The sequence below is a fragment of the Schistocerca piceifrons genome, chromosome 3 (assembly GCF_021461385.2).
Source record: "Schistocerca piceifrons isolate TAMUIC-IGC-003096 chromosome 3, iqSchPice1.1, whole genome shotgun sequence".
Lineage (NCBI taxonomy): Eukaryota > Metazoa > Arthropoda > Insecta > Orthoptera > Acrididae > Schistocerca > Schistocerca piceifrons.
The window spans coordinates 884,532,178-884,552,927 of record NC_060140.1 but is presented as its reverse complement, the minus strand read 5'-3'; the positions used below and the strand labels follow the sequence as shown (position 1 = coordinate 884,552,927).

General features: G+C 39.5%; 1 protein-coding gene across 3 annotated transcripts in view; it reads right to left on the bottom strand.

The window, feature by feature from the left end:
• LOC124787868 (dynein heavy chain, cytoplasmic) overlaps window positions 1–20,750 on the bottom strand; it is a 233,671-nt gene that overhangs the window by 170,211 nt on the left and 42,710 nt on the right. For 2 of the 3 annotated variants that reach the window (XM_047254836.1, XM_047254837.1), the window contains exons 10-16: window positions 18,789–18,924; window positions 17,279–17,517; window positions 10,349–10,483; window positions 9,386–9,424; window positions 3,170–3,241; window positions 2,779–3,042; window positions 810–953 (exon numbers count right to left, since the gene is read on the bottom strand). In XM_047254836.1, coding sequence (XP_047110792.1) covers window positions 810–953; window positions 2,779–3,042; window positions 3,170–3,241; window positions 9,386–9,424; window positions 10,349–10,483; window positions 17,279–17,517; window positions 18,789–18,924 — 1,029 coding nt within the window. The remainder of the gene's footprint in view (window positions 1–809; window positions 954–2,778; window positions 3,043–3,169; window positions 3,242–9,385; window positions 9,425–10,348; window positions 10,484–17,278; window positions 17,518–18,788; window positions 18,925–20,750) is intronic. The other variant, XM_047254838.1, reaches the window with a different exon arrangement.

The following is a 20,750-nucleotide window of genomic DNA, read 5'->3' as shown; positions in this document are numbered from 1 at the left end:
GGGACGGGGGAGGGGTGGGGGGGAGGGAGGAGGGTGAGGGGAGGGAGGAGGGTGAGGGGAGGGAGGAGGGTGAGGGGAGGGAGGAGGGTGAGGGGAGGGAGGAGGGTGAGGGGAGGGAGGAGGGTGAGGGGAGGGAGGAGGGTGAGGGGAGGGAGGAGGGTGAGGGGAGGGAGGAGGGTGAGGGGAGGGGGGAGGGGAGGGGGGAGGGGGAGGGGAGGGGGGAGGGGAGGGAGGGGGGAGGGGAGGGGGGAGGGAGGGGGGCATGCACGTGCATGCAGGATGGACACCATACATATGCCAGACAGGGTGACGACGGCAGTCTTTCTGTGAGTTACAGCACTTGCTGATTCAGCAGTTTACTAGATACCACTATTGTCCCGCCTAGGAATTGTGCTGGAAGCATGGAAGAGGAGACCATGTTGTCTGCATTGCCAAAATAAATGACTTCTTTTACTTAGTATGACAGCTATGTATTGAGAGGTACAATTTGGACAGACACAAGCATCATCGGAGAGGAAGTTTTGTAAATGAATAATATATTGAGTGATACAGTGCTGTATTGGAAAGCACTATATACACACACTTATCAAAGAAGAATTCAATATCATTTGGCAGAACTTCATTTCTTAAACGATATTTAAGCTAGCACAGAAGTTGCAGCCGACACGGCATCTGAAGATACACAATAAAAGTGATGGTTAATTCTGGTGGTGTACTGCAATAAAATTCAGCCTGAGGAAATTAGCAATGGTGAACAAAAACTTGTTCCACAAACTGTATACCGAACATAACACAGAACATTTCACTACCTGTGGATCTCCTCCAGGCTTGTGTGTAGGCTGTGCTGGGGCATCTGTATCCATGCTGTGGTCAATCTCCTTCTTTTTACCATTTAGTGCATTGGTCCAAGCTTGTATCCCAGCCTGCAATCGAGCTGCCAAGTTCTTCTCTACCTAAAATTTAAAGGAAGAAAAGCTACATCAAAAACGCACCTAATTACACTTCCATGAAAACTTATGATATCTTACAAAAAAATTACTAATTAGCTCCAGTGTAATTACTTCTTTAGCCCACACACAGAGATACACAATACTTTTCCTTTCCACTAGCTACAACTGTTCCAGGTATCAACCTCTTAACACACACTCAAGAGCCAAAATATCAGAGTATATCTCAGAGCACCATGTAAACATTTCCGCACATGATAACAATACAACTTTTGACACAAATGTTGAACAATTGGAACTACGTGTTAAGGATCATTTTTTGTCCTCCCTCCTGCAGTAACTAACATTTTTTGTCCTCCCTCCTGCAGTAACTAACATTTTTTGTCCTCCCTCCTGAATTAAGGATCATTTTTTGTCCTCCCTCCTGCAGTAACTAACATTTTTTGTCCTCCCTCCTGCAGTAACTAACATTTTTTGTCCTCCCTCCTGCAGTAACTAACATTTTTTGTCCTCCCTCCTCAGTAACTAACATTTTTTGTCCTCCCTCCTCCAGTAACTAACATTTTTTGTCCTCCCTCCTCCAGTAACTAACATTTTTTGTCCTCCCTCCTCCAGTAACTAACATTTTTTGTCCTCCCTCCTCCAGTAACTAACATTTTTTGTCCTCCCTCCTCCAGTAACTAACATTTTTTGTCCTCCCTCCTCCAGTAACTAACATTTTTTGTCCTCCCTCCTCCAGTAACTAACATTTTTTGTCCTCCCTCCTCCAGTAACTAACATTTTTTGTCCTCCCTCCTCCAGTAACTAACATTTTTTGTCCTCCCTCCTCCAGTAACTAACATTTTTTGTCCTCCTGCATACTGATGGCAAAAGCCACTTGTGTGTTTTCTTTTCATTATCTTCCTCCCCTCCATTATTGGTTCTAACAGACTTCCTAATTAATTCCTAAACAGTCTTGCTTACTACATCTCTCTTCTCTTTTGCTGGTAAAAAAAAACTACTGGCGCCAAAAGCTGCCTTTTATGTCACCTTTTGTGTATCTGCACCTGCTATTTCACAATAATATTTTCTATTTTTATATGGTTTTAGTTTTATTTTGGGTATTATCTTCCTTACAGATGTTACAACAAATGTAAAAAGGACCTAATCATGGCTGTGCTTCCCCCCCCCCCCCCCCCCCCAACTCATTGGGTGCCCTTGGGAGTTCCAAGTTATGTTCAGCCTGAGAACCATGACAAAAATTAGTAGCAAATGAGAGAATTCCATTGAATAATACAGAAAATGACAAAGTGTCTTTTCAACTGTGTAACAAAAGGTACCTTCTGCTTCAAAATTATTTATTATCAGCATATATCAAGGAACTTCAACTTGACGACACAAAGCAGTTCTTTAAGTCAACAAGCATTCTTAACTATATTCAATCATCAACAAATATGTCTTAACTTTCAGCTAGTCATCGTGGAACATCCGTTTCATTAATAACCAATCTGAATGAGTGGCCACCTTCGTCTCATTTATTACTATATAATATCTTGCACTGTTTACATATTTGCTTAAAAAGTGGAAAAAATTCATTAAGCACTACATAGTACATATTATGTTTCATGCTTTCAGTACTTACCAACAGGTTTGAATGCTTTTCAGCGCTTATGCCCAATTATGACACCACAATGTTAAATACACTACTCTGACAATCCTTACCACTGATTCATCTGATTTGAGCAGATTGTTAATCCTTTGCCTAAATATAAAACCCCATTTAAAAAATAAAATACAATACACAAAAAGATCTTGAATACGAAATAATATAATATCTGAAGACTGAACTAACCTCTTCATCCAACCTGTTGACCCAAATATGAAGGTTGGAGTATTGGCGTAAACTGAGATCATCAACAGCATGTTGTATCTTTCCAAGAATGTCTGCAAAGGTATTAGCCGAATATGGACAAGTTTCAAGGGAACGGACATCCACATCCAGCTGTTCCTCAACGAACAGCAGATCTTCTACTTTTTCTTGGAAACTAACCACAACTTCTGCTAAGCGCTGCACATATGGATCCAGCTTGTAACTATCCCAGACTAATCCAATACCCTACAATGTAATCAGTCCACACATTAGCATAAATTTATAACAATTTCATTTTTCATCTACAATGTAATAGTAGTAGTAGTAGTAGTAGTATATATGTAAAGAAGAAAAGAAAAAAAACAGTTCTCACCTCTGCAATCAGTGACTGAACTTCTTTCCTCATACCTGCAACCAAAGGTATAATGCTGGCTTTGTCTTCAATCTGAAACAACCCACAGAATGCTGTATACACTGCAACCCAATTAAATGTGACAAAGAAATTAGAATCACTGAAAATCTACAAAGGACAAATATCTCAGTTCTAAATTTTCCTACATAATGATTCAAATTATAAAAAAAATGAAATTAAGGAAAACTGCAGAAATGTTTCTGTGCAGAAACAGTCACAAATTAAATTTACATTCAGATTCTCAATCAAAGTGAGAGTACAGCTTCAGCTTACTACATAAAAACACACATTACAACCAATGAAAAGATAAAAATACCTAAAAACATGCTTCAAATACAAAGCAGCTAAACACTTGTTTTTGTAAGCACGTGACATTTCTAAGTCTTTCAAAATATTGATCTTAACATCAACTTCAAACACTGAAGACAGAAACTGAAGCTAAATACATATAATACAGCAATTAGTTACAGATTCACCAATTTCAAGATATGTGAACAAGTTTACAATAAAGGAAAACGAAATAATTTATCCTGACTGAAGTGTAAAAAAAACATGAAAAATTCATAACAGAAGTATTATGTTTGGACTGGTCGCAATTTCTGCATTCAGTGATCATAATAATTTTGTCTAGTCCTGCAAACACTATAAGCATTACATTCTTAAAAAATACCTGCTACAAACCAATGATAAACAAGTTATCACTAAACCAACAATTGCTGGAAGTTTATTTCATTATTTCCAATGGCAGTAACCAACTGACTAATTATTGGCAGGGAATTACCTAAGCAGTTGCTGAATGTAATAGCATTTCTATAAAGGATACCAAATATTTTAACCACTGCAGCATAAGTAAAGTTCCTGCATGTCTAAAGAAAGCAATATGCGATACCAAGCATTCCTGTTGTTACAAAAACATGGCTTTCCACTTGTTACAATTTGAAACTTCCAGGATGGAAACAAAGTGCAGAGAAGCAACCACTCACTTGTTACTGACATTTGTGGTGAATAGAAACATTTAACAGTGGATTGTCATTACTAACTTTAAAGTTACTGCTCTTGAACACACACACACACACACACACACACACACACACACACACAGACACAGACAGAGAGAGAGAGAGAGAGAGAGAGAGAGAGAGAGAGAGAGAGAAGTAATTCAAAAGCTTATAACAACTCTGTGCTGTTTTATTATTTTATGAATCTCTTATTTATCAGCGAAAACTAACTGGTTGCCTTTCTTCATTTATGTGCTTTTCACAAAATGCAACAAACTGAGCTTAGAAAAGTGACAAAGCTGCTTTGTCTGCATGGTAGTCCAATGGCTTAGAAGACATTTGCACAATCAAAAATTATGCAACATATTAATAACCGTAAGTATCAATCTTATCATTGTTTCATGCTTCATTGTTAAGTAGAATCAAAGGTAAGTAATTAATACGAGAACACAAACTCAATATCTATACAGCCAATGAATTAATGTAGCTTTGCTGAAGACAATTTGTAAAAGCACATTAACTGTTAGTACTGTTGCAAGCATACAATTTAAAAAGGTCACTGTCCAAAAGATTGAGGGATAGGAAAATTTCTTAGTTGTAAAAAGACTACCATTATACATTTATTGGGAGTGCCTAGCCTCAGTGCTGCTGCTTAATCAGGCATCAGGTAGAGACACGAGGCAGAATATGGGGTAGGGCAGAGTCAGCCACTCAAACATTCCATCCACATAACTCTGTCTGTACAACTGCCATACCCGTCAAAAACTGCCTCCATGCCCTCCCCACCACCACATAAGTTAGTTCTTCATATCAATCATGAAGAAAGATTAGGTCGAAGATCTCATAAAACATCAATCCCGTACCACCTCTTGCAATCCAATCTCAAAGGAATTTTATGAATGCCATTCTGAGGTGGTCATTTTTAAAATACGTCATATGCAGCAACAACATTACGAAATCATTAATAACTTCATCAACAGACTTTGACACTGGGGGGGGGGGGGGGGGGAGGGGGGGTGGGGGGGGGGGGGGTATGAACTGTTTTGAGTGAAGTACAACTTACCATATTTTATATAAATAGCGTAAAAAATTTCTCAAGTAACATACAATGGGTTTATGGCAACCGTTAACATAATTGATCTCTTCATCAGAATGACCATAATAAACTACAGCACCGAAAATAGAAAAAAAATTGTATTACCATTATTACGCGAGGCACTCTGACACATACATCATTAGAGGTGTGAAATGCAATGTTCCAATAACCAGTACCTTCAGCCTCCAACATCACAATGATTTGGTAAGTATAAACGTGGATACAGACACCTTGAGGTGTTGCGTATTCGGCTGGATATCAGTGCCGTTCATGCACAATATTTCAATAACGTGGCTAGTTACCTTCATCACGTGCTACCTGAGGCTGGGCATAGAGTGGAATAGGCCCAGTATTTATACCTACAGCCTCCTCTCCCTCCCCATGGCCATTTACACACCTGGAATCTAAGTGGCAAGTGTTTAATGACATCACTTTGAAAGGTACTCAGCAGGAGCTTCAATTTTGCAACACCTCCCAGAAATGTGGATATTTTCAGTTTCATCAGTACAGTGGACCAACTAGCCAACACACTTCAATCAAATGTAGCGGAAGAAATTTGCTGGGAGACGTGCGGGGTACTCGTCAAGACAATGCATCCAAAATCGAACATCAAGTGACGAGAGGCTTTGCCAGCTTACAAAGGGAACTGCAGCCGTTTTGTAGCAGGCTGATTATTATTAGGAAGTGTGTCAACTTCTGGAGGATCCTGCATAGGAGCCTTTGGAATGTGACCTTACAAAAGGACAAGACCATCAGGGATCTCTTTAAGAAAATGGATATGCCCCACAACCCATGAAACAACTACGATAGAGAGTCAGTTTCACCTAGACTAAATAAGCTGCCAAAAGTAGACACAGAGAGCATGCCACTATGCCCAACTGTCAGCAACAATGGTGAATCAATGTATCCGACGACAAAGTTCTGGAAGAAACTTTTTTTCCCCATATGTGAATAGTGTATTCATCACATCCACAACTCTTGAGGATTTTTTGTAGTCTCAAGCAACTACATATCACAGAATGTGACAATGGTCAGTTTTGGTGTGATTATGAGAATTGGTTTGTGGGGTGCTCAACAGCACGGCCATCACGCCCGTACGAAGTCCCAATTTTTACAAAGTCCATTTTCTTTTCGCAATCCAATCTCGTCACTCTCACAAATGATGGTGATGAAATGATGAGGACAACACAAACATCCAGTCCCCGGACATAGAACATCCCCAACCAGGAATCGAATCTGGGACCCCGTGATTCAGAGGCAGCAACACTAGCCCAAAGACCACGAGCTGCGGGCTGTTTTGATGTGGTATCCCTGTTTAGCAAGGTGCCACTGAGAGACCCACTGGAACTGACTGCGGAGGAATCTGACAATACTCCGATGGACCTATTCAGGCATATACTGACTTCAGTTTATTGCATGTATGGGGGCCAATCTTACAAGCAGAAAGGAGGTGCAGCCATGGGCAGCCCTCGGCTGTGGCACACCTGACCTGTGGGGAATCTATTTCTGTCAAAATCGGCACAATTCTCAGGAAGAATAATATGATGTGTGTGTTCCATCTACCTACCAAAACAAGAAGACTACTGGGAAATGTTAAAGATGACCTGGTATTACAGAAACCAAGAATTTGTAACATACCTTGTCAATGTGGCATGTCTTACGTTGGTCAAACAACTAGGACAGCAGACATCTGAAGCAAAGAACATAATAGGCACACCTAACTAAGACAGGCAACTAAATCAGCCATTGCCAAGTTTGGAACTCAATCTTTCCAAGAATTATGACGGCACAATGGTTCTGGCAAAGATCTGCAGATACTGGGGTAGTGTTATAAGAGAAAAGTGACAGAAAACTTCATGAATTGTGTAATTGGGTACCAATTCAGTAGAGCCTCGAATGCTGCACTGAAACTGCTGAAAATTTAACAGGGTAGCAGCGTAACTCCACATAAGAAGAACAGAGTTTAGACATCGGGAATGAACCCAGACAGAGCACCAGGCACACTGGACCGAAGACGGGACATCACAGGATGCTTATAGTGGGAGTTGATCACAGGGTGAACTCTGGAACTGCACTGAACTGAGAACTGAACATGAGCACTCAGCCATGCACACTGGACAGAAGATTTAACACCCAAGGACACCTCTCTAGCGGGACCGGACTGGAGATGGAATGCCTGGAACTGGCCATTGAGGGTGAAGATCATAGGTATAAATACTGGGCCCATTCCACTCAATGAGCAGTCTCATGTAGTACCTGATGAAGATAACAAATGACACTGTCAAAATATTGTGCATGAACAACGCTAATATACGGCACAATACCCCACACCTCAAGATGTCAACCAATTACTGGGAAACCTTAAAGAATTACAATGTAGACATGGACTGCCATTTGTTGACCACCTGCTGATACTATCCTACCCACGACTCCAGTTCAGAGGTCACAGCAAGAGTCTGCCGGAACTAACTTGAGCAATTCAAGTCGCCCTAGATTTGGAGTGATTCCTAATGAAAAGCTTCAGCTTTTTTTATGAAAGAGCACAGCTGTCAGTTATTGTTATTCTGCATTTGTGTTTACATTGTCTAGTATGTACAATGACAATTAAAATAACTGACTCTTTGGATCCACTCTTCACTGCTGAGAGTAGTGGTGTCCTCACTTAAACTGTGTGTTACGTAACAAACAAACCATACAATGTTCCAGCAGACTTCCCATATGCAGCTAAGGTTAATGAGAATGAAATTGTGCAGATATGTAGCTTCATTTAAAAAGCATAGAGAGAGCAATACACTGTATAGACTGAATACTCATGTAATTTTTGGTGACTGCATCTAAGAAAATTCTACTCCATGAAATATTAAGTGTAGTCATTTTTCCTTAAGTATGCTTTATCTATCAGTCTACAACAATCAGACAATTTTGGCCGCTACGGCATTATCAAGTACAGGTAACGCACAAAAATGTGTATAAAATCCACATTAAATCAACATAGTAAGGAAATCCAGTACTGTCCACACAGGATGAGGAAGGAAAGCAGCTGCGTTCTTTTTAACAAACTATTCTTGTTTTGTCTTATTAATTGCAAGCCCTTTCCTTTGACCACTGTGCCACCTTGCTCAGAAACAACTGTAGGCTGTACAAGGGGATGAACTGGTGAAAATGGGAACATCCAATTCTTTAACTTCAACAACATAATAAGCCCTACAATTACGCAAAATACGTGAGAAAAGAAGCATCATCATGCTGCTATTCACTGCATGTCAGTTTATGTGAACTTAATATTCTTCTGTATCAAGAGTTTGTTTTTCAGTAAGAGCCCACAAAAAAAAGTATACCATTAAATACACAAAACAGTTGAATTGTAACTACATAAATTTCTCCTCTGGATATAACTCAGATAAAGGAGAAACATATTTTCACACAATACGTGAAATGTTAGGCTTTATTATATGAAATACATGAAACAGATGCAAACTCAGACAAAAGTTTTTTAACTGACACAAAACACAGAAGATAAACACAATCCACCTTTCTTTGGCCATTTGCAGTGCATGTATTGCATTTGCTCTGTAGGCATCTGTACTGCATGCATATAATGCAACAGCAGCCATTTCCTCCCTGTATTTGCTCTTTACAGGAAAAATACAGTAAGTAATTTAAACATAAAGCTCTATCAGGAGAGCAATAATGACTAAAGCTAACAGCTGACAAATACATGCAGTAATTCATCCTGTGTCATGCTATTTTTCATTCCTATATTACTTTCCAACAACAAAATGACCAAAGTCACTGACTTGGCCACCACACCAAAGGAACAGGGGATTAAAGTCTACAATTTATATCAACAGAATATTTACACACCAGAAGTGAACAAAGAACAAAATAATTATCACAGAAAAGTATGTGAATGAACATCGCAGGAAATACTGTCTTCCATATAGATTCACAAAGCAAATCAGTCAGTCCAATAACACACATAACAGGAATTAACAGCACAGGCAAAATGCTCAGGCTCAAACAAACATTCAGGCAGTTAACAGGTATTAGTATTTTCGACAATTATGTGCTTGCTATCTCTACCTTGAATGACGGGCTATTGGGAGAACTCCGGTTCAAGAGCTGATGGATTGTAAGGAAGAAAAACAAAACATGTTAACATACATTAAAACTGAGTGCTGTTTCAAATGCACTCATCCTTATAGGATGTAATCATTTTTAACACAATTTCAAACTATAGGATAATTTCTAGAACTTATCACATCTAAATAACAAAACTTCTCTGGACATAACACAATCAATTCAAATTTTATGAACACATTTTTCATAGTACCTCATATTGCTAAATTAGCACTGATAGTACAGCAGCCAACATCCACTGTTCAGTCAACATCAATTCTATCAATATTTAGATCATACCTAAAACTGAATCTCAGAAACTACCAACTGTAGTGAGCATTAAGTTACAATAATTACATTTCTAAAGTGAAATGAACTGTTTACTTTCATGCCCAAGCTGCCCGGCATTTGAAATGTGCAAAGTTACACAGTGGATGGTGGCTTTAAACTTTCACGTTAAGTCAGAAAATAATTTCTTTATGTCAGTTTCCTTAAGTCAATACTTTTACATGCACAGGAATAACTATAACAGAAGGTAAGACAAACAAAAAACAGCAACAGATAACATAAGTAGCACATGTGGCAGCAGGCTGCTCTCCAATTATTTTTCTGCAGAGGCCACACTGAAAAAATATCTTCTATAGCAATCACACAAAGAAACAAAGCATGCTAATAACAGATGTTCTATTGGAAAATCCTGAACTAGGAAAAAAAAAAAAAGTTAATAGTTACTGTTAACAGTAACTAACAAAATCTGCACTCAAAGTATAGACCACACAAAATGACACAGTAAACTATCTTTGTTGGCAATAGTGATATTCTTTAAATGGCACTAACATTAAGTAAGTGGTTAGCAGAAGTAAGATTATGAGAGTGGTGTTTATGAAAATTTCTTTCTAATAGCTATATTAAAACAACACTACACACCTTCTCCAGTGTTCTCTCATATGTCCTGACACTTTCAATTAAAGATATGGCCAAAGGATATATCTGGTTTGCTTGATGGGCTTTATTAACAATTGCAAGAGGAACTCTGAAACCCAAGTTCTTCAGATTTCGGACCTTAGACAAGAAAAAAAGAAATATTTTTAACATTAAGAATGCATAAAACACACACACACACACACACACACACACACACACACACACACACACACACACACACTATTACTACAACCAAACTTTGCAGTATTTCTCACAAATAGGTTTCAATAAGCAACCACTTAATTTACACAAGACTCCATTTATTTCTGTACATGGGAACTCCTTAGGTCTAGTATCACACTATCTTAAACATTCTGCATTGCTTAAAGGCATCCTCATACAGGACCAGGCAGCTGATGCCGATGTGCACACAGGCCCAACACCGGACTTCACAAGTGACAGTGCCATTGGCACACAGGACGAGCTAGTTAATGCGTTCTGTACTCCCAGTGCCCTCTAGTGGCCACTGTCAGCTTTATTTGGCTCAAAATCAGACAGCTTCTTTATGAAAATAGATGCAAATAAAGTAGCTGCATTAAATTTGTTAGTGATTGTCAAAGATGAGTGGAGCAAATCAAAAATAAGATTCTTGACTCATCAATGCCTTGAACACTGATTTGCTGTTAGTGAATACTGCATAATGCTGTACAACAATCTGAGACACATACCAGTAGAAGTTTTTCCATTAACTCAACTAGATTTTCATCCCATTTTCAGTTTTAAATTGACTATAGTCCATGTAAATTGTAATGTCAGTTTACGCATACATATTACCCCAATTCTCAATGTTGCATTGACTACCAACACTCTGAAGAAACATATGACACAGATTTCAAGATCAAAATTCATTTCACAGTTTCATCTGAATGGAAAAGAAGATTCTTCTGAAGCTTCTCAGCATCAATGAAAAATATATTTACTGGTAAGATACAAAACATGAGCCACTCCATAAACCCACAGAAAGTTTCATAGTAATGGACAGTTCCAGTGTGTAACTTGGGTTTACTGTCAAGACCAACTGCAGTCACATTATGATTTCTGGCCACTGGAGAAACAGTCCAGTCATTAGCCTTTGCAACAAGATTTATTTATATATTTTTTTGAGTCATCATCAGCCTTCTGACTATCTTGACGCGGCCCACCACAAATTCATATCCTGTGCCACCCTCTTCACCTCAGAGTAACACCTGCAACTTACGTCCTCAATTATTTGCTGGATGCATTCCAATCCCTGTATTCCTCTACAGTTTTACCAATAAATTACTTGTCGTCGTCAACAGTCCAGAGACTGGTTTGATGCAGCTCTCCATGCTACTCTATACTGTGCAAGATTCTTCATATCCCAGTACCTACTGCAACTGCAACTGCAACTGCAACCTACAGCCTTCTGAATCTGCTTAGTGTATTTCTCTCTTGGTCTCCCTCTACGACTTTTACTCTCTACACTGCCCTCCAATACTAATACTAAATTGTTGGTCCCTTCATGCCTCCGATCATGTCCTACAAGCCAATCCCTTCAAGTCAAATTATGCCACAAATTTCTCTTCTCCCCACTCTATTCAGTACCTCTTCATTACTTACATGATCAACCTATCTAATCTTCAGCATTCTTCTGTAGCACCACATTTTGAAAGCTTCTATTCTCTTCTTGTCTAAACTATTTATTGTTCATGTTTCACATTCATACATGGCTACACTCCATACAAATACTTTTAGAAAAGACTGTCCAACACTTAAATCTCTATTCGATATTAACAAATTTCTCTTCTTCAGAAACTCTTTCCTCACCATTGGCAGTCTACATTTTATATCCTCTCTACTTTGACCATCATCAGTTTTCTGCTCCCCAAATAGCAAAACCCATCTACTACTTTAAGTGTCTCAGTTCCTAAACTAATTCCCTCAGCATCATCCGATTTAATTAGACTACATTCCATTATCCGCATTTTGCTTTTGTTGATGTTAATCTTATATCCTCCTATCAAGACACTGTCCATTCCATTCAACTGCTCTTCCAAGTCCCTTGCTGTCTGACAGAATTACAATGCCATTAGCAAACCTCAAAGTTTTTATTTCTTCTCCATGGAATTTAATTCCTACTTCAAATTTTTCTTTTGTTTCCTTTACTGCTTGCTCAGTATCCAGACTGAATAACATCGGGGATAGGCTACATCCCTGTCTCACTCCCTTCCCAACCTCTGCTTCTCGTTCATGCCCCTCGGCTCTTATAACTGCCATCTGGTTTCTGTACAAATTGTAAATAGCCTTTTGCTCCCTGTATTTTATCCCTGCCACCTTCACAATTTGATAGGGTGTTCCACTCAACATTATCAAAACCTTTCTCTACGTCTATAAATGCTAGAAACGTAGGTTCGCCTTTCCTTAATATATCTTCTTAGATAATTTGTAAGGTCAGTGTTGCCTCACATGACCCAACATTTCTACAGAATCCAAACTGATCTTCCCAGAGGTTGGCTTCTACCACATTTTCCATTCGTCTAAAAAATTCGTGTTAGTATTCTGCAGCTGTGACTTTTTAAACTGATAGTTCAGTAATTTTCACACCTGTCAGCACCTGCTTTCTTTGGGGAAGGGATTATTATATTCTTCTTGAAGTCTGAGGGTATTTCACCTGTCTCATACATCTTATTCAGCAGATGGTAGAGTTTTGTCAGGGCTGGCTCTTCCGAGGCTATCAGTAGTTCTAATGGAATGTTGTCTATTCTCAGGGCCTAGTTCCGACATAGGTCTTTCAGTGCTCTGTCAAACTCTTCACACAGTATCGTATCTCCCATTTCATCTTCATCTACATCCTCTTCCATTTCCATAATATTGTCCACAAGTACATCACCCTTGTATACACACTCTATATACTCCTTCCACCTTTCTGCTTTCCCTTCTTTGCTTAGAACTGGTTTTCCATCTGAGCCCTTGATATTCATACAAGGTGTTCTCTTTTCTCCAAAGGTCTCTTTAATTTTCCTGTAGACAGGATCTATCTTACCCCTAGTGATATATGCCTCTACACCCTTACATTTATCCTCTAGCCATCCCTGCTTAGCCATTTTGCACTTCCTGTCTATATCATTTTTGAGACATTTGTATTCCTTTTTGTCTGCTTCATTGACTGTATTTTTATATTTTCTCCTTTCATCAGTTAAATTAAATATCTCTTCTGTTACCCAAGGATTACTACAAGCCCTAGTCTTTTTACCTACTTGATCCTTGCTGACTTCACTATTTCATCTCTCAAAGCTACCCATTCTTCTTCTAATGTATTTCTTTCCCCCCCATTCTTGTCCATCGTTCTCTAATGCTCTCTCTGAAACTCTCTACAACTTCTGGTTCTTTCAGTTTATCTAGGTCCCATCTCTTTAAAATTCCCACCTTTTTTGCAGTTTCTTCAGTTTTATTTGCAGTTTCTTCAGTTTTAATCTACAGCTCATAACCAACAGGTTGTGGTCAGAGTCCACATCTGCACCTGGAAATGTCTTACAATTTAAAACCTGGTTCCTAAATCTCTATCTTACCATTATATAATCTACCTGAAACCTTTTAGTGTCTTCAGCCCTCTTCCATGTACACAACCTTCTTTCATGATTCTTGTACCAAGTGTTAGCTATGATTAAGTTATGCTCTGTACAAAATGCTACCAGGTGGCTTCCTCTTTCATTTCTTACCCCCATTCCATACTACTTATAATAAATAATTGACTTTCACGATACTACTTCTATTAAATGAACAAGACAGACCCAGGATGCTTCAGAAAAGAAAAGATGAAAAAAATTTGAGATTATGGACACGAACCTGCTACCTTTCTTTTCACTGCCCAGAGCTCACGGCACTATCAACTACACTAAAACTTTGACATAGCAGCTGGGCCTCCATAAACACTGATCAAGCAGAACATTATGACTACTGACCTACTATCACTATAAGACTGTCCAGGCAATAGCAGCATCACTTGGTGAGGAATGACTGCTAGATAGACACATGCACAGTGCATGCAGTATCAATGAGCATGCTGTCCATGCTTAGAATGGGGAAGCTGCGCGATCTAGGTCTGACTGAGGGCACATTATGACGGCCCAGACACCCGGTACAAGCATTTCAGGAACTGACTGACTTGTTTGATGTTCGAGGAGAGCTGTGGAGAGTGTCTTCAACATGTGAAAAAACCAAGATCAAACCAAACCCAGACTTTGTGAGGTTCGGTGGCCATCTCTAATTATAGATGTCTGATGCTGTAGGCTGGGAAGACCGATAAAACAGGACAGGTGGCGAACTGTGACAGAACAAACGTCAGACTTTAACGCTGGTCAGAGTACAAGTGTGTCTGAACACACAGTGCACCGAACACTCCTAACGATGGGCCTCTGCAGCCGACGACCTGTAGATGTGTCAATGTTAACACTATGACATTGGCAGCTACAACAAATTGGCACGACACCATCAGCACTGGACGTTTGTGCTGTGGCATAGCACTGTATGGTCTGATGACTCCAGATACCTTCTTCATCATGCCGACGACAGGACCCGAATCCATTTTCCTCCAGAGAAACTGTTCCTTGACACCTGTACTGTGAGACAGTGACAACCTGGTGGCGGCTCCATTATTCTGTCGGAAACATACATATGGGCATCCATGGGTCCAGTGGAGCTCGAGCAAAACACCATGACAGCCACAGAGCATTGTACACTGGCTGTAGACAACTTACACCCCTTCATGACAATCATGTTTCCCGACAGCTGTGGCATTTTTAAACAAGGTAATGAGCCATTTCACAAGGTCAAGAGTGTAATGGAGTGATTCAAGTAACACAGTGGCGAGTTCCCACCGATGCGCTGGTCCCCCAAATCACACAATCTGAACTTGATTGAAAACATCTGGGATGTGACTGGACTGAACATAGAGAGTTCAGTGCCCTCTCTCCCAGAATATACAGGAATTAGGTGACGTGTGTGCATATGTACTGCCAACTCTCTCCAATGACCTACCAAGGCCACACTGTTTTGATGTCACAACGCATCACCATTGTTGTCTGTGCCAAAGGCTGACATACTGGCTACTAGGTAGGTGGTCGTAATGTTCTGGCTGATCACTGTATGGCATACATTATCAAAAGCCTGTACCTCTGTTTTAGCAAACAGAACACAGCATGTTGTTATCAATGGAGAGACGTCTACAGACGTTAGAGTAACCTCTGGTGTGCCACAGGGGAGTGTTATGGGACCATTGCTTTTCACAATATATATAAATGACCTAGTAGACAGCGTCAGAAGTTCCATGCGGCTTTTCACGGATGATGTTGTAGTATACAGAGAGGTTGCAGCATTAGAAAATTGTAGCGAAATGCAGGAAGATCTGCAGCGGATAGGCACTTGGTGCAGGGAGTGGCAACTGACCCTTAACATAGACAAATGTAATGTATTGTGAATACGTAGAAAGAAGGATCCTTTAATGTATGATTATATGATAGCAGAACAAACACTGGTAGCAGTTACTTCTGTAAAATATCTGGGAGTATGCGTGCGGAATGATTTGAAGTGGAATGATCATATAAAATTATTTGTTGGTAAGGCGGGTACCAGGTTGAGATTCATTGGGAGAGTCCTTAGAAAATGTAGTCCATCAACAAAGGAGGTGGCTTACAAAACACTCGTTCGACCTATACTTGAGTATTGCTCATCAGTGGGGAATCCGTACCAGATCGGGTTGACGGAGGAGATAGAGAAGATCCAAAGAAGAGCAGCGCGTTTTGTCACAGGGTTATTTGGTAACCGTGATAGTGTTACGGAGATGTCTAACAAACTCAAGTGGCAGACTCCGCAAGAGAGGCGCTCTGTGTCGCGGTGTAGCTTGCTCGTCAGGTTTCGAGAGGGTGCGTTTCTGGATGAGGTATCGAATATATTGCTTCTCCCTACTTACACCTCCCGAGGAGATCACGAATGTAAAATTAGAGAGATTAGAGCGCGCACGGAGGCTTTCAGACAGTCGTTCTTCCCGCGAACCATACGCGACTGGTACAGGAAAGGGAGGTAATGACAGTGGCACGTAAAGTGCCCTCCGCCACACACTGTTGGGTGGCTTGCGGAGTATAAATGTAGATGTAGATGTAGAATGTTGTTATTTGATTCTGAATATGCCAAAAAAGACACGATTTTGCTAGATCGTAACTGTGCTGTAGCACAGAAATGGTACACTTTCATAGCACCCAAATTATAACACTAAAAATGTTAACCACAGGAAGCCTTTGCCTACCAACAAGTAGTTGCCTGTCACTTTATTACAAAAAATTATAGCTAAAACAATACATTTTCAAGAGATCCTCAATTTGCCGATGCAATATTTTTATCACACATTCTATGAAAAACAAAATCCATCAAATATGATGTTTAATGCCATACAATATGGCAGATCCTATGTTCTGCTTGCGACATTAAACAATGTCCCATCTCACTGACCACATTCCTCTCCATGAGACAAAAATCTGACATGCCTGATCATTTATGTCACACACTGCAGTGTAGTGGAACATGTAATTCCACACTGTGACATTACCAGTTTCCTGTCCACGTGCGTTTTTACATCCCATGAGAGGACAGCTCATGTCTTTAAAAGATTTATTCAGATTAGTGATTTGCTTCCTGAACTATTAAATGGTTTCAGCTGAAAAGCAACAACTGATGCACCAGCAAAATCGCTGAATGGTGATTTCATTTTAAATGTAATTTCTTTCTGTAAAAATCCACACAGATTACACTAACATAAGGGGGCTACAATCAAAACTTTTCCCACCCAGCTGAATTTGCTGTTCATATATCAATGAACAAGGTCATAGGGCCATAACAAACAATATGCCTAAGGCTTACCTCTTTTGAAAGCGTAATTATTTCTGGTAAGAAATTAACCCTCAGTTTGAGCACATTGCCACGACCAGTCCTCGAACGTTGGCTATCAATAGCAAAAATACGACCACCAACACCCAAGTTCCTTAACTGGACTTTCCGTGCCCACTCGTCAAAGATCTCTTGAGTGTTCAGCTTGACTCTGAAACTATCTCCATCAGCCTTCAAGTTTTGTCCTTCAATGTGGTTTTCCCAGCCTTTTCCTGGAACATTAAGTGCAAGGTCATAATACATGTGCCAGCAGAGAAAAACTATCACACAAGAGCATACCAGGTCGTGTAGGGAATAATCACTCATCACGATCAGCCTCACTTCGAAAGATGCAACATTTAAAGAAATAATTACAGACTTTCAAAGAGATTGTAAACCGAACATATAATTTAGCATGTATTCCCACAGTGAGTTTCTGTAAACAGTGACTGTGTCAGGTGATAGTGCCACAGCAATGGATTGCTTAATCTCCATCTTTGTAAGCTATCATATAGCCAGAAGCTGAAGATCCAAATCAATATATTTGCACTGTTCAGTTCCCCTAAATCAAGTTGTTTGTTTTGTTACCTTTTATCATGATGTGTAGTAATGATCTGTTACCACCTACTATTTTCCCTTTATCTTAAAAAATATGCACATACTTATACAAAATAATCTAGAAGGAATTCCCATAATTATCAGTGCAAGAAGTTTAATACAAATCTAAATATTGTTAGTATAATTTACAAAAGCAGCCTGCAGTTTCTTCCTGTTAATGTATAATGTGACTGTTTCCACATCCCTGAAGACTCTCCGCAGGATTTTACGGAACACACTGTCTGAGTAAATGAACATGGTGCTAGCAGTAGGGTATTTACACTGCATGGGGGACAGAAAGGTGCATGATTGTTGAAGGGAGATTAAGAAAATTGTCCTTGTGCTCTGATGTGTGCTGCAAAATGATGAATGTATTGACAGAAGCAAATAGGCATCTTCTTAATAAACTATGTGAATGTAAGTGGTAAATATGTGTAAAAATAATTTAAATGCAAGATGACAATGTATTATTAAAATGTCTATATCTATTGAGTTTGTAATCTTAATAATCTACTTTAACATACATATTATGTCTTATGTGGACCAACAAACAGGTTGCAAAGAGATGGAAACAGTAAGATTAGGTTTGAAATGATTTAGACAAACACCCCCCCCCCCCCCCACCCCCAATTCGCTTTCTTGTTCAAAATAGTCCAATATTGCATACAATAGGTGAAGAAGGTTTCAGTGGAAAGAATAGGAATCAGAGCACATGGTGAAGTACGTAGTCACCATATGGTTAAATGATCTGCGAAAAAATTACACACTTTAAAAAATACTTTTAGACATGATGTTCTCCAGACGGAAGTATGCAGCATTGGGAGCCTGATCCTCCATAGCTCTTGAAGAGCACATGGACAATATAAAAGAAATGAAGTAATTAAGCTATAATGTAAATCAAACTAACCTAGAACATCTTCAACACGTCGTAAATAAGCTGTAAGCTGACGGTCTATCTGTTTGGCCCATATAATAGAACCTGAAACTGGTGGTAGATCTCTCACCATACTCATGTGGCAGGCTTTGCTCTGTGGGTACTGGACCTGTAACCAAACAAAATCATTCATCATTTTTGTACTAAAAAACTGTAACCCATTCTTAACAATTTTATAAATTGATTACAACACAAATATCGAACGTTAAGACAAAAACGGAATTATGCCATTAGTATCCTGAAACAAAGAGGACTGTAAAAGCACATTAATAAATATATGAAAATAATGCAGTGTATAGGATCAAACACATCATTCGCAGGAAACACACAGACCAGACATAAGACTGTATTCTTTTTGACATGTAATTTTGTTCAGAGTACCGTATTTACTCGAATCTAAGCCGCACTCGAATCTAAGCTGCACCTGAAAAATGAGACTCGAAATCAAGGAAAAAAAAATTTCCCGAATCTAAGCCGCAACTGAAATTTGAGACTCGAAATTCAAGGTGAGAGAAAAGTTTTAGGCCACATCTCCAAATCGAAACGAAGTTGGTCCATTGTAATATGAGACAAAATTTAGGTCGAATGAATGACGATACAGTTAAGTAGTTTGGTTCGAGTCTTAAGATTAGCAGTTAAGCTTTACCAGGTAGCCATTGCTATGCGTCAGGCGCTCCGTCCGTATTTATACGGGTACCCTTCCCTTTTCACGTGCTTCGTCTGGTTTGAATTGACTGCTTATTTTTCTTTGATCTGATAAGCGCCGTTTTCTTTGTTATAGGTGTTCACGACACTTACAATTAAAAGAGAGAGAGAGAGAGAGTTTATATTCGTATTATTCGTATGGTGAAGAGAATACTGCATGTGATTCACAATTCATAAAAGTTCCTGTTAGCAACCATCTCTTCTCACAGGTAGGAAAACAATCAGAACGTAGAGTTGGCCATATTGACAAACATCCCAAACAGTCTTGCCAGTCGGATTTTCGTAGTACATTGAAATGCTGCTACATTCGAAGATGAACAATACGGAATTTGTATTTACTTCGTTGGATAATGTATGAAAATGCAGTGGTCGAAACTCGGGGCGGAGAAAAAGCTCGTCTTCCACCTTTTTTTTAAATTTATTTACTGACGCAGAGGATTTGGTGCCAGTATTTATCTTTGTGCCTACAAAGCATGCCTGTGTAGCACTACATATATTCGACGGCAGAAGTTAGTTGTGGCGGCACCCAACAACATTTTTCAGAACTTCCGCTTGCTTTGCACTCAATTCTAAGTCGCAGGCAGTTTTTTTGATTACAAAAACTGGAAAAAAAGTGCGGCTTAGATTCGAGTAAATACGGTACTCCTACTAATATTGATCATAATGGACCATCCTTTTTTTCCTTTTAAAATAATAGAAATACCGAAGCATCCGGCACACTTGCGAAAGGGCTTTTGGATAGATGTGGGGAAAAGCACAGCATTGGCTATTACAGGGACCAACTTTCCACACTAAACTAAAATTCCGGAATCGATTTAGAGCCTTTTTCTGACAGAATACGAGCTGTATTGTGTTTTACCTATGTACAAGGGAAAAGTAATGGAAGGTACAACTCAGCGAAGCTGAAACACTATGTAGGAGTATTTGTTTGCAGGACCGACCCATGAGGAATCTCAGCTTTTCATCAAATCTTCCCCTAGGATAAACCATGCTCAATGTGCATTCATTGCCAATGTACACTGCACTTGTTGCCAAAGTTCAGGTCACAAGGCTCCCAAGTATTTGGCAATGGCATGTGCCTATTGCAGAAAGACTGGACATGAGACAGCAAACCGTCCATCTCAACAGCATAGCTCAGCTAACGAAATAGATTATGGAGGTTCTCAAAGCAATGAAAATACAGGAAACATGAATGGGAGAGATTTTGCCATTGCTCCTCGCTCCCCTTCC